This window comes from Rhamphochromis sp. 'chilingali' (genome assembly GCF_963969265.1).
Source record: "Rhamphochromis sp. 'chilingali' genome assembly, chromosome: 2".
In the NCBI taxonomy this organism is placed as follows: Eukaryota; Metazoa; Chordata; class Actinopteri; order Cichliformes; family Cichlidae; genus Rhamphochromis; species Rhamphochromis sp. 'chilingali'.
Window position 1 is genome coordinate 42,736,131 of NC_137930.1, and position 12,977 is coordinate 42,749,107.

The 12,977-nt window shown below is 41.3% G+C and overlaps 1 protein-coding gene across 1 annotated transcript in view; it reads right to left on the reverse strand.

The window, feature by feature from the left end:
• zc3h18 (zinc finger CCCH-type containing 18) overlaps positions 1-12,977 on the reverse strand; it is a 57,720-nt gene that overhangs the window by 18,226 nt on the left and 26,517 nt on the right. The window contains exons 10-12 of the mRNA XM_080875757.1: positions 7,027-7,206; positions 2,050-2,175; positions 1,775-1,867 (exon numbers count right to left, since the gene is read on the reverse strand). Coding sequence (XP_080731883.1) covers positions 1,775-1,867; positions 2,050-2,175; positions 7,027-7,206 — 399 coding nt within the window. The remainder of the gene's footprint in view (positions 1-1,774; positions 1,868-2,049; positions 2,176-7,026; positions 7,207-12,977) is intronic.

A 12,977-nucleotide genomic window follows, 5' to 3' on the forward strand; every position in this document is an offset into this window, starting at 1 on the left:
ACATACTTTTTTTTTTCTTTTTCGAATCTTCGGATCACGTGCGTGCCGAACTGGGATCGGTTCGGAATTCGGATCAATCGTGATCCGTTGCACCACTAGTAGCTAGCATGCAACTATCCAACTATGGGTGGCTGTAGCTCAGGTGGCAGAGCAGGTCAGCCACTAATCAGAAGGTCGGTGGTTCGATCCCAGGCTGCATCCTGGCTGCATGCCAAATATCCTTGGGCAAGATACTAACCCCATGTTTGCCTACTGGTGGTGGTCAGAGGGCCCGGTGGCGCCTGTGTCCGGCAGCCTCGCCTCTGTCAGCGCGCCCCAGGGCAGCTGTGGCTACAATGTAGCTTGCTATCGCCAGTGTGTGAATGAGTGTGTGAATGGGTGGATGACTGAATGTAGTGTAAAGCGCTTTGGGGTCCTATGGACTAGAAAAGCGCTATACAAATGCAGGCCATTTACCATTTACCAGGCCATCCAATCGAATCGAATCCAACTTTCTGTATAATCCACTTTAAAACAGCCAGCACAGGACCAAAGCTCTGTACAGTAAATAAGTTGAGAACAGTAGATAAAATGAAACAAAAAAAACCCAAAACTAAATAAAACAACTAAAAGAAAAATAAACTAAGAAAAACAACATCTCACAAGGTGTCAAAGGCCAGGGTGAAGAGACGGATTTTCAGAAGTGATTTTAAAAACAGGCAGAGAAGAGGCCTGTATAGAGGCAGTTTGGGAACTGCTACAGCAAAAGCAGAGTCTCTGAGTTTACGCTCAGTCCTGGGTACATTCAGGAACAGTTAATCAGCTAACCTGAGAGAGCGCGTGGGTGTATAAGTCAGTAGCAGCTCAGAGAGATAAGATGGGGCTAGGCCATGGAGGGCTTTAAAATAACTTTAAAATGAATCCTAAAAGGAATGGGCAGCCAGTGAAGTGAAGCTAAAATAGGGGAAATGTGCTCAGACTTTAAAGTGCCAGTTAAAAGACGAGCTGCAGCATTTTGCACCCTCCGTAGATGAGTAATGGATGAAGCACTGACCCCTATATAAAGTCTGTTACAGTAATCCAGCTGAGTGGTAACAAAGTTGTGAATAACTGTCTCAAAGTGCTGCCGTGAAAGATTTGGTTTTATTTTAGCCAATTGCCTGAGCTGAAAGACGCACGATTTTATGACTGCCTTAATCTAACTGTTAAGCTTAAAGTTCAGAGTCCACTTTGACCCCGAGCTTTGTGACAGTTGGCTCATTATACTGGGCCAAGGAATCTAAAGACACATTGAAGGTCTCAGTGGGGCTACCAAAAAGCATAATCTTAGTGTTTTTGTCATTGAATTTTAAAGTTACAAGACACCCAAGCTTTAATGTCATCAAGACACTGAAGTCATGGCTGTATAGAATGTGTGCCTTTTTTCTTTACATAGATCTGACAGGCATCAGCATAAAAGTGAAAAGCAACGCTGTATTTGCTCAGTATAAAACCAAGACGGAGCACATACAAAGAAAAGAGGAGGGGGCCTAGAACTGAGCCCTGTGGGTCACCACAGAAGAGAGAAGCAGAGGAGGACACATGGTTACAGAGACTGACACAAAAAGTCTGCTCCAACAGTAGGACCTGAACCACTCCAGTGCTGTGCCTCTAATGCCCACTGCATTGCACAGCATAGGAATGCAACCTTGCAGCTACCGATCAACAAGAAGCCCTTCAAGTGCAAACCTCCGCCAAAGCAGCTCACTCTCTGCTCAGGATTTACATTGAAACTTTTAAAAATTTTAATATTTACCCTTTGGCTACAACAGGCTGAAGGTCTGCTTTGTTCTTAGCGTTCCTCAGTGCTGCTGGACTTGGTGAGGGAGATGTGGAGAAAGACTGAGACCTATAAATTAGATCAGATCAGATCACTCAAATGCACAAAACAATGCGATTCATAGTCAGTTGCTTGTTTTCAATTTTAGAAATTCTCGAGTGGCTTGACATATCTTAGCAGAATGTGTCAAAAAATGGTGTTGGAGAGCAGAAACACATTAAAAACACAAACACACTATAAGATTTATGTACCTAGAGTGGCTGCCGCTGAAGGAGCTGCGTTGGGACGAGTGGCTGGAGTAGGAGCTGAATGAGGAGGAACGGCTGCGGGAACGGGACGATCCGGAGCCTGTATAGGATGAAGAGCGGGACGAGGACCTGAAACGCACATGGAATAAACCCAATTAAAATTCTGAATGGGCTACTGAAGAATTATCAAGCAATTCCTTTCTACCTTCTACACTAAAACAAAAAGTAACCAGAACAGGACGAAGGTTGTTTTTGGCTCTCAGTGCACTCCATTTGTGTAACTTCCCCCCTGAGGGTACTGAGGGGTGAAAGTATGAGACGCAAATGACCATTCCTGCAGTTAATGGGTCGCTTCTCTGCAGCTGTGACCTCACTGAGGAGAGTGAACACAAGGAAAGCGGCGGGGCCAGACGGCATCACCGGCCGTCTGCTGCGCTGCTATGCTGACCAGCTAGCAGGTGTGTTCACTTACATCTTCAACGAGTCCCTGGCGAAGTCTGTGGTCCCCACATGCTTCAAAAGATCCACCATCATCCCTGTGCCCAAGAACAGCAAACCCTCATCCCTGAACGATTACCGGCCAGTTGCACTGACCTCGGTAGTAATGAAGGTGTTTGAGAGGCTGCTGAAGAACATCATCTCTCCTCCTCCATCCCAGACACCACAGATCCGCTGCAGTTCGCCTACAGATCCAACAGATCCACAGAGGATGCCATCGCCCATGTCCTACACACCACTCTCAGCCACGTGGACAAAAAACAGGGTAACTATGTGCGAATGCTGTTTGTTGATTACAGTTCAGCGTTTAACACAATAGTGCCCTGCAGACTGTTCACAAAGCTGAGGGATCTGGGACTTAACAGCCGTCTGTGTGCATGGGTGTTGGACTTCCTCACCGGCAGAACTCAGGTGGTGAGGGTGGGCAGGTGCTTCTCCAACAGCATCACCATCAACACAGGAGCACCTCAGGGATGTGTCCTCTCGCCACTGCTCTACTCCCTCTACACTTCAGACTGTGTGGCCACCCATGGCTCCAACACCATTGTGAAGTTTGCTGACGACACAGTGGTGTTGGGTGCCATCTCCAACAACGATGAGGCGGCCTACATGGATGAAGTGAAGAATCTGGCATCGTGGTGCCAGGACAACCACCTCCAGCTGAACGTCAGCAAGACCAAGGAGCTGGTGGTGGACTTCAGAAGGGGTCAGCACAGAGACTACAAGCCCATTATCATCAATGGAGCTCCAGTGGAGAGGGTGCAGTCCTTCAAGTATCTTGGTGTCCACATCTCCTCAGACCTGACATGGGCTGCCCACATTCAGGTCCAGACCAAAAAGGCTAGGCAGCGCCTGTATCACCTACGACAACTGAGGAAGTTCAGGGTCTCTCCAAAGATCCTCAGGATTTTCTATACAGGCGCTGTGGAGAGCATCCTCACACAGAACATGACATCGTGGTTTGGGAACAGCTGTGTGAAGGACCAAAAAGCTCTCCAGAGAGTGATCCGTACAGCAGAACGCTGCTGCAGGATTGCTCTCCCCCCGCTTCAGGACACCTACACCAGGAGATGCCGGACTAGAGCAGCGCAGATACTGAAGGACCCGTCCCATCCAGGCAACAAACTGTTCCAACTTCTGCAATCTGGTAGAAGGTTCCGCATCTTCCGGGCAAGGACAGAGAGACTCAAGAGGAGCTTCTATCCCCAAGCCATCCGTGCCCTAAACACACACACCCGCCCTCTCACATCATCTATAATTGACTGAGACAGGACTCTCTTCCAGACACTCTAAACCAAGGCACAATGTACATTTCAATTCCTTTAATTTTAAATATGTTTATATTGTCTATCCTGTAAAATAGTCAGATGTCTATTCATATTAATGTACAGAATTCACCTGCTTGCTGCTACTACTGCACATTCACCCAGTGTATATACTATATGTATGTATGTGTATATAATGTTCTTCCTCTACACACCCCCCCCCAATTTTTGCACATGTCGAGGAGCGTGTCAGGCTACATTTCACTGTGTGTTATACTTGTATAACTATGCATGTGACAAATAAAGAACCTTGAACTAGGGCTGGGCCATATTATACCGTTCACGGTAATACCGGGATAATGTTAGGCAACGATAGGAAAATGAAATATCGCGATAGAATATGAGTAAAACGCGCATGCGCAGTGCCTTTGTTTTCATACGCACATGGCCGATTGTTGAGTGAAACAGATGAACCAGAATTGGTTTGTAAAAATGGTGCAACTTCAGTGATGTGGAACTGGTTTGGTGTTTGTCCGTCAGATACACGACAAAGCACATTTTTTTGCAGAACATGCAAGCGGCCGTCGGACTAAGATGCCCTTAAATCTGGGAGTAATCTGTGTCCTAAACTCCGTATCTTTCAGGTCAAACGAACACTGCAGCATCACTAAGAGTTAAAAACTGTCTAAATTCTTTCATCTTTAATAAAACGATCAGCATTGCTGCTTTACCAGGTGTAACTATGAAGTTTAACTTCCAGGCATCCATGAAAACAAAATGTATTACATTTAACGGAGTTAGAAGCTAGCAGGAAGCTAGCGGAAGTTAGCTCGCTAGTTTCGCTAGTTACCTAAGCATGATATAGCACGTTCTGACTGAGAGATTTCTGAAAAAAATCAAACGTACACCTCTGCTATCACTTCCAACATAAATGAAGACAGGAAACTAAACAGCAGTGACGTTTGTAGGGTTACTGAAGTTGGGCTAGCTGGTATATAATTATGTGCTACGTGATCGCTAGCGACACAGCTATGTTAGCATAACATAAACAGTGAAGCTGGAGGACAAACACTAACACTTTTCCACTTATAAAAGTTAACGCTAAGGTTCCTCATGGTTAGAGACAAATGCAATCGCATGGCAGGATGCTGTAAAAGGACCAATCTTCAGTCAGGAGAACAACTGAGATAATCCATCCACAATACGAGGTTAGTCATTAATATACTGCAACAACATGGGAATAGAGCAGCTGCCAGAGAATTCAACATTAATGAATCAATGGTACAGAAGTGGAGGAAGCAAGAAGAATGAGTTTAATAAAGTTTGATTTATCTGACTGCTTTGTTTCGCTTAATGTGCCTTATAATCCCGCGCACCTTATGGTCCGAAAAATGCGTACTGCACACTGCAGTTTAATGTTGCAAAGCACCTCTTTTTAACTTCAGTGGATATTATACATGGTTATGCTCAGGATGTGTCAGCCCATTTCTACTGGAAATGCCTTTTGGTTAAACTTTCAGCAAGGAATTTGCATTTGCACTGTTACATTTTTATAAAGCTTTAATGTACATAAAAACCAGCTTCTTGTTTAAGTGAAAATAAATGGAAGGTTGTCTTTTTGCGCTAGTAATGTTGTGGAGTTGTATTTTGTCTCGCATCAATTATATCGTCAGTTATATCGTTATCGCAAATTTTCAAATATATATCGTGATAAATATTTTTGGCCATATCGCCCTGCTCTACCTTGAACCTTGAACCCTGACATCTCAGTCGTGGGGCTCTCCGGCCTTGGAGGAGCCCGACAACTCTCGCTGCAGGAGTACCTCTCGGGGCAGTATCATCCAGGGTGACACTGACCACAGATGCATCCCTGTCAGGTTGGGGTGCAACTATGATGGGCAGAGCAGTGAATGGCATTTGGTCACAGAGACTGGCTCTGAATCACATAAATGTGCTGGAGCTCCGCGCGGTGCTCCTAGCCTTACGGCATTTTCTGCCATATCTCAGGGGACGACATGTTTTTGTGAAAACAGACAACTCCACTGTAGTTGCTTATATCAACCGCCAGGGCGGTACCTGTTCCCGGCAGCTACACAGGTTAGCCAGGGAAATAATTGTGTGGAGCAGCACACGGCTCCTCTCCCTTCGAGCAACTCACGTGTCAGGAATTCTGAATGGGGGGGCGGACCTCCTGTCCAGAGGGAATCCACTGTTCGGAGAATGGAAGCTTCACCCACAGGTGGTGGAGCAGATTTGGCAGAGATATGGCCGGACTGCCGTAGATCTCTTCGCCTCGCAAGAAAACACTCAGTGCCCTCTGTTTTTCTCGCTGTCAGACGTAGATGCGTCACTGGGCATGGATGTGCTGGCCCATCCATGGCCAAACACACTGCTGTATGCTTCTCCTCCCTTCAGCCTGATCTTCCCAACACTGATCAGAGTGAGTGATCAGGGGCTGTCACTGATTTTAATAGCTCCACGGTGGCCATTCAAACAGGTGCATGGGGAGATATACGATCCCCATCCAGACCAGGAGGCTCTCTGGGCCTGGCCTGTGAAAGGTGGAATTTGAAGGCAGCAGGCATGCCTCCGAAGGTTATTGAAACCATTCCGAATGCCAGAGCCTCCTCCACTCGTTCCATTTAAAACAGTAAATGGCGGGTTTTTGAAGAGTGGTGCCATGAAAAGCAGATAATCCCTTTCCAGCGTTCAGTGGTGGAGCTGTTGTGTTTTCTTCAGGACTTGCTGGACAAAAGGAGAGCTTTTTCTACCATAAAGGTCTATTTGGCAGCTATTTCAGCCTGCCACGTGGGGTTTGGTGATAAACCTGCTGGTCAGCACCCTCTTATATGTTGCTTCATGAGGGAGGCACGTCAAACGCTCCAAGTCACTAGACCACTGGTCCCTTTATGGGATCTGTCAGTCGTTTTAGATGCCCTCTTTAGATGCCCTCTTCCACCACCCCTTTGAGCCTATCGGGGCAGTGGGGTTGAAGTTTCTCTCTCTTAAAACCGCTCTGCTGTTGGCTGTAACCACAGCCAAGCGAGTTAGTGAATTAAAGGCTCTGTCTATTCACCCCTCTTGTCTACAGCTGACCCCGTGACTCACTAAAGCGTGTCTAAGGCCTAACCCAGCCTTTGTCCCTAAGGTGTTGGAAACTGGATAACACCTTTCATTATTAGGCTCCATGTTAAGCCTAATATGGAGAAGTCCCTACCTTGAGGAGTTGGACACAGAGATTGAAGAGCCTGATGGTCGATGACGCCGGCGGCCCCGTGGGGGCGAGCCCGGTGCTGGACGTCTCCTGGGGGATTTGGACCGTCGCCATGGGTCCTTCCACTCATCTGGTCGTCTCATGATTGGAACAACCTCCTTCTTTGATGGGGGCTCAATCGGCCTGCTGACAAAATTGAAAAGTTGAAATCCAATTGAATTTTTTATATATATACACCTTATATAACTATAATCTTAATGAAAAAGAAAAGTTTTAAGCCAAATCTTGCAAGTAGGGACTGTGTCTGTCTCCCAAATCCAAAATGAAGGTCGTTCTACAGAAGAGCTGCCCTGAAAGCTAAGGGCTCTGTCTTAGGAACTACAAGTAAGCCTGCAGTCTGACAGTGAAGTGCTCTGGTTGGGGTGAGGTATTTAAAATAAGATGCGGCCTGATTATTCAAAACCTTGTATGTGAGGAGAAGAATTTTAAAAAAGATTCTGGAATTAACAGAAAACCAACGAATAAAAGCAAGTATGCGAGAAATAGGATCTCTCTTTCTAGTCCCTGCAGCATTTTGGATCAACTAAAGGCTTTCAAAGAGCCGAAAATTAATAAATTACAATAGTTGAGCATGGAAGTAATACATGCATGAAGGCATTCAGGGGGTCACGTGACCAAGACAACAGCTTAATAGAGAAGCTCTGGGAACCATGGTCTACATTTTTAAAAACAACCCTTACAAACTGTCAATCTCTCTGTATAAGGACACAGTATGTCAAAAACCTACAGCAGCTAGGCATCCCACAAAGGGAAATGCCAGTGTTCAAAACAGGTTCTGTGTTCAGTGTGTGCGAGTGCTTGAATGTATAATGTATGTGTAAATTTGTGGTTTTTGTTTGTTTTGTTGGGGGTTTTTTTGTGCACAATCTAAAAGACACCAGGATAATATAATAACAACATATAGCGAGGACCAAACAGGAAAGTTTCATTGTTAATATAATGAGCTGGAATGTCAGCGCAAAGAGAAAACTAAATGAAACAAGTATTCAATAGAATACAAGACTTTAAATCTAAGATGATCTTAAATGCGATAAATGCATCTGACCACATCAGACATAAAATTGCTGACTAAATGTTTATTTCACATTTGTCTTAACAGTTAGGCAAGAGGGGTTGCCATCCCTATACACTAGTCAATGTAACTCCGCATGGGAGTTACATTGTCATTCAAGTTAATATCCTCTCACAAAAATAAATTATATGTCTATCTGTGTGTAGCCCATTGATGACAACCCGTTTTTTTGAGAGAATATTTTTAACTGTCTGCTTTAGAAGGAATCTACACTGTAGGAAGGGACTTTAACTTTACTCAGTAATGGACAGATCCACCCGGACTGACAAAACATGCAAAAAGAAAGAAAGAAAGTGCCATTCATGCGCTATTTTTTTTTTAAATATCCAAAGAGTTACAATCCCAAGTCAAAAAATGCTTCTATATTAGATGTAGTATTGTGATTAGTGATCATGCTGCAATCTCTATGCAAGTTCAATGAGATGGAGACTGCAAACAATTTTGTTAACGGATCAAATTTTTGGTGAATTTGTAGAAAGATGCATAGACAAATACTATGAAAGAAATGAATCTGAAAACAAAGCAAGTATTATGTGGAAGGCTTTTAAAGCCCATTCTTATCCTTAGTCAGCTGTCAATGTTGCCCACTCTGGTTCCTGGAAGACAATAAACATTGGTTGCTGTTTCTTTCTATCTACTTTATTTTTATTTTTTGAGAGAAACCATTCATAAAAGCCAGACTAAACAAATCCTTTTTTCGCTTCTTATCTGCTAACCTGTTGTGCATCAGACATGTAATAATGGCTGAATAAAGCGTAAAATATACCCTGTTACTGTTTTGACAAGTCATTAATGTGACCTGCACATTATTGTGTGTATGCTGTATTTATTCAAAGCATGAGATGTAGAGGTTTAATCTAAACGTTCCAATTAGTAGGGAACATGCTCTAACTCCTCAGTCACAGCTCTTATGAAAACATTTAGTCAAGAAATTGATATGGACATGAGAATTATATTAGGAATTAAAAAGCTAATAATTATAAAAAAAATAGTGAAAAGAATAACATGTCATAATTTCAATATTTATCATCTCCCATTATGTTCTTGTTAAAACGCACATTTGTGTTTTTGTTTAGCTTATCTGTGTACGCAATTGAGTTAAAAATTGTATACATAACGTCTTATTTTATAGTGTAACCATGTGTTTTATCTAAAGCACACTCTGTGGATTTACATGCTAATTATATTGACAGGATTCTTTCACTGTCTTTTTAAAGATTCACTAGCTTAGCTTGTAGCCAACTCGCAAGCAGCATGGCCTCTTCACCTGTCCTTGCTGCACTTTCCTGCTCAGTGTGCCAAATATCCTGAGCAGCCAGAAAAACTGGAGAGCTGGGTGACGGTAGGGATGAAGTACCGTCCTAAACAGAAGCCTACAGTACACCACCAACCTCTTCATGTGTCTGAGGGAAATTGAAAACAGCTGGCTAAGGGGCAAATGTAAAATCTGTAAAATTATAATTCACATTGACAATAATGACACCCGGTAATTTGAATCGGACACCAAAATTGATATTGAATGGCTGAGTAACTATATCAGTTAAAGTCTAACGAGCTTGGAAAGAAAAAGCGTCTGGACGTCTGTTTCTTGAAGATGCCTCACCTCTCATCCAAGAAGCTTCTTCAGTTCTAAGAGCAACTGGTGGAGAGTCCCAGATTTTTAAGCCCTATTGAGAGTGTCCTGGACCCCCTATTGATCCTCTGCCTAATTCCACTTAGCCAAGGTCCGAAAACGGATGCCTTGATGATGACATTTTATTACAGCAATTCGAGGATGCTGAAGGTATTACAGGTACTGCACTGCTGTGGTTTGTATCATATCTATCTAATAGACTCCAATGGGTTCATGTAAATGGAGAGTCCTCTTCACAAACTAAGGTTAATTATTGAGTTCCACAGGGTTCTGTGGTAGGAACAATTCTATTTACATTATACATGCTTCCCATAAGCCCCTTTTCGGTTTTCCCTGATGATGATGAAAAAGAAACATTTTGATCCAACACCTTCAAAGCCCTTTGGACCTCCATGTCATCCAGAGAAGAAAAGCTGAAGGGTTAAACCGCAGATTCAGTTTAAATGGCTGCAGAGAGAGCATGCTGCTCATTAAGCGTTATAAATCTAAAAGAAAAATTCAAATAGATACCCTGAAGAAAGAAAATGTTCATTACAGCAGTTAATACAGCTAACATTAAAATGTTCGTGGCAGTTTAACATTTCGATAACTGTTCAATACTGACATGTGAAGTTATTTCAGTGGAAACACAAAGACACCGCAGATGATACTTATTTGCAACAGTATCAGTAGCTAGTCAAGTTAATTTTTAATATTAATTAGTGTCTGAGAATTTAGTTTTTCACGGCCCTAGTTTAGCAGAGAGTTATCTGTTTCACGTTCACTTTTTAATTATCATTTTAAATTGTTTTACTCTGACTCTGAAATATTTATTATTACCAGATTTATTAACTGATTTGTTGACTAAGCATTGGGAATGATAACTGGTACACTTATACTTGCAACTTAAATTTATTAACTAATTTTTTTTCTTCTCTTCAGTTTTACTACTGTAATTTGAATACTGTGATAAAGCAACAGTTAGGATATGAGCATGCTTTCCTACATTAGTCACTGAGGTCATAAAACAAGCTCTGCTAGAGTGAGATAAAAAGCTGCTAAATGCGTTCAGACATTCAGGTGCAATGAGCTAACTTCCTCCTCATAAATGACCGAAAGAAAGTGGAAAAATGTCACTGGTACATCATAAAGTATTTTTAAAAATGTACAAAAGGTCACGCTTGATGAATGACGGATGAACAATGTCCTAGAATAACAATTTTGTCCTTGTATTTTTTAGAACTAGTACTTATTACCTAAGAACATTGTCAAAGCTGATTGATTAAGTTGAAAGAGCAGAACTAAAAATCAAAATCGGCTTATTAACAGCAAAGAGCACAACTCAAAATCATTTCCCAAAACAGACCTGGGAATTTTTTCCCTTCTTTAGATTAAAACGGGTATGATGCAAACAACACTTCAATCATCACTCGATGGAGCTCAAAAATTTCTCCATTATGACATAAAGATGATCATTTTTCCACCAAACAAAACAGAGGAACCCAGTGTTTTCACACAACAATATTGATGTATGATATTAGTATTTATTATTCCCTAGCTTACATATCCCTATTTCCCACATTGTTTTGGACAAAGGTATTAAAAAGGTAAAATGACTAACTGTTATCGTTTGTGTAGCCCATTTTACTATTATGTCAGAATCAGAAAAATATTTGCCAATAAACCAAACTTTGTATCAAATGAAAATTTTTACTCTAAAAAATTTATATCAATCCATAAGTAAATAAGTCAAGTATCAACTGTCAAAATATGTCATTTAATTTTGTTTTATATTATGTGTCTCTTAAATAGAGTTAAACACCTCTAATATATTTATATTTACATATATAAGTTTTCATGCGTCGATAAAAAAGATCTTCCATGATGACATCCCTTGACTAGCACAAGACAGCTACAATATTTAAATACATAAGGGATTTTCCCTATGTTAGTTTAGTTTTGTTTAAACACTGCGAAGGTTCCAGTGATCTTCTTCAAGTGTGTATCGTGTAAATATTTGTTGGAGGAAATGAATACTAGTGGATATTCCCACTAAAGGGTAAACAGTATGTTGGCATATAGAACTCCTTAAAAATGCTCACAGGAAACCTTTTGTGATTTATTATTATACTATATGTGTACCCTGCAAACAGTTTGAAGCAGTTACCTAAAATTACATAGGATAAAAATAAAAAAAATAATGACTGCAGGTTCTTTGCACTTGCAAGTAAACAAAAGGTACACATCGCCTAGGGAATGAGAAATTCCACTGTGATGTGATGCAAGAGCAATGAAGTCATGTTACGAGATTACAACTCACAAATCTAAAAATAGAACTACAACAAAACACAAGTTATTTTTATCTCAAAATTCTTATCGACTTAATGTTTCCCGTGAGAAAGGATCAAAAAAAGGAAGTTGGGCAATTAAAGCCAGGAAGCCCATGGTGTACACCAAAGGTTATGGGATATTTCCAGAACTTTATAAGTGTAATTAATCAGATCTAAAAAGTCTTCTGGAAAGCACAAGCCAGATTAGATTTCCAGTTTCATTAATTAATTTGATTCTACGGCTATTTACTTACATATTACTTATTGCTTATTACTACTCCCAAATTTCCCTTTGTGGGACAATTAAAGGATTATTCTAATTACTTGTACATCTGTGATCTTTTTAAATTTGTACTTGTAATTTGTACTACTCTTTTGTAATTTTCATGTTTGCATGTTAAAAAGGCAGAAGGCAATAATCTCACTGAAAGTCATGGCATTAAGAATGGGAGTTGTAGAACACGTTTTTGTCTATTGTTTTTACAAGAATGGTTTGCCTTTATCCGGTTTATCCAGATGAGTAACCTCAGACTTAAGAATTAAGATGGTTAACAAAAAGAGAAGGCAACTAGACATGCCTTTTTATTAAAACAGTTGCTGTTACAGAATAGATAGTACAAATATGCTTGGCAAAAGAGCTAAAAGGCTAGTTCTGTGGTTTTATTTATGGTATGGTTTGTCTGTTAACTTATTATTAACTGTCTTTATATGCGAGGAATAGTTTTGCGTTAAATCTATGGTCTGGCAACCCTAAGTTGAATTAGTGAAGGAGATACAAGAAAAGAAAGAAGGAAATAAAAGTCCCATGATTTACTCGTTTTCTCAACCATGATAAAGTGAAAGCAGCTCTTTGAACATGTTGATGTTGTTGAGATTCCAG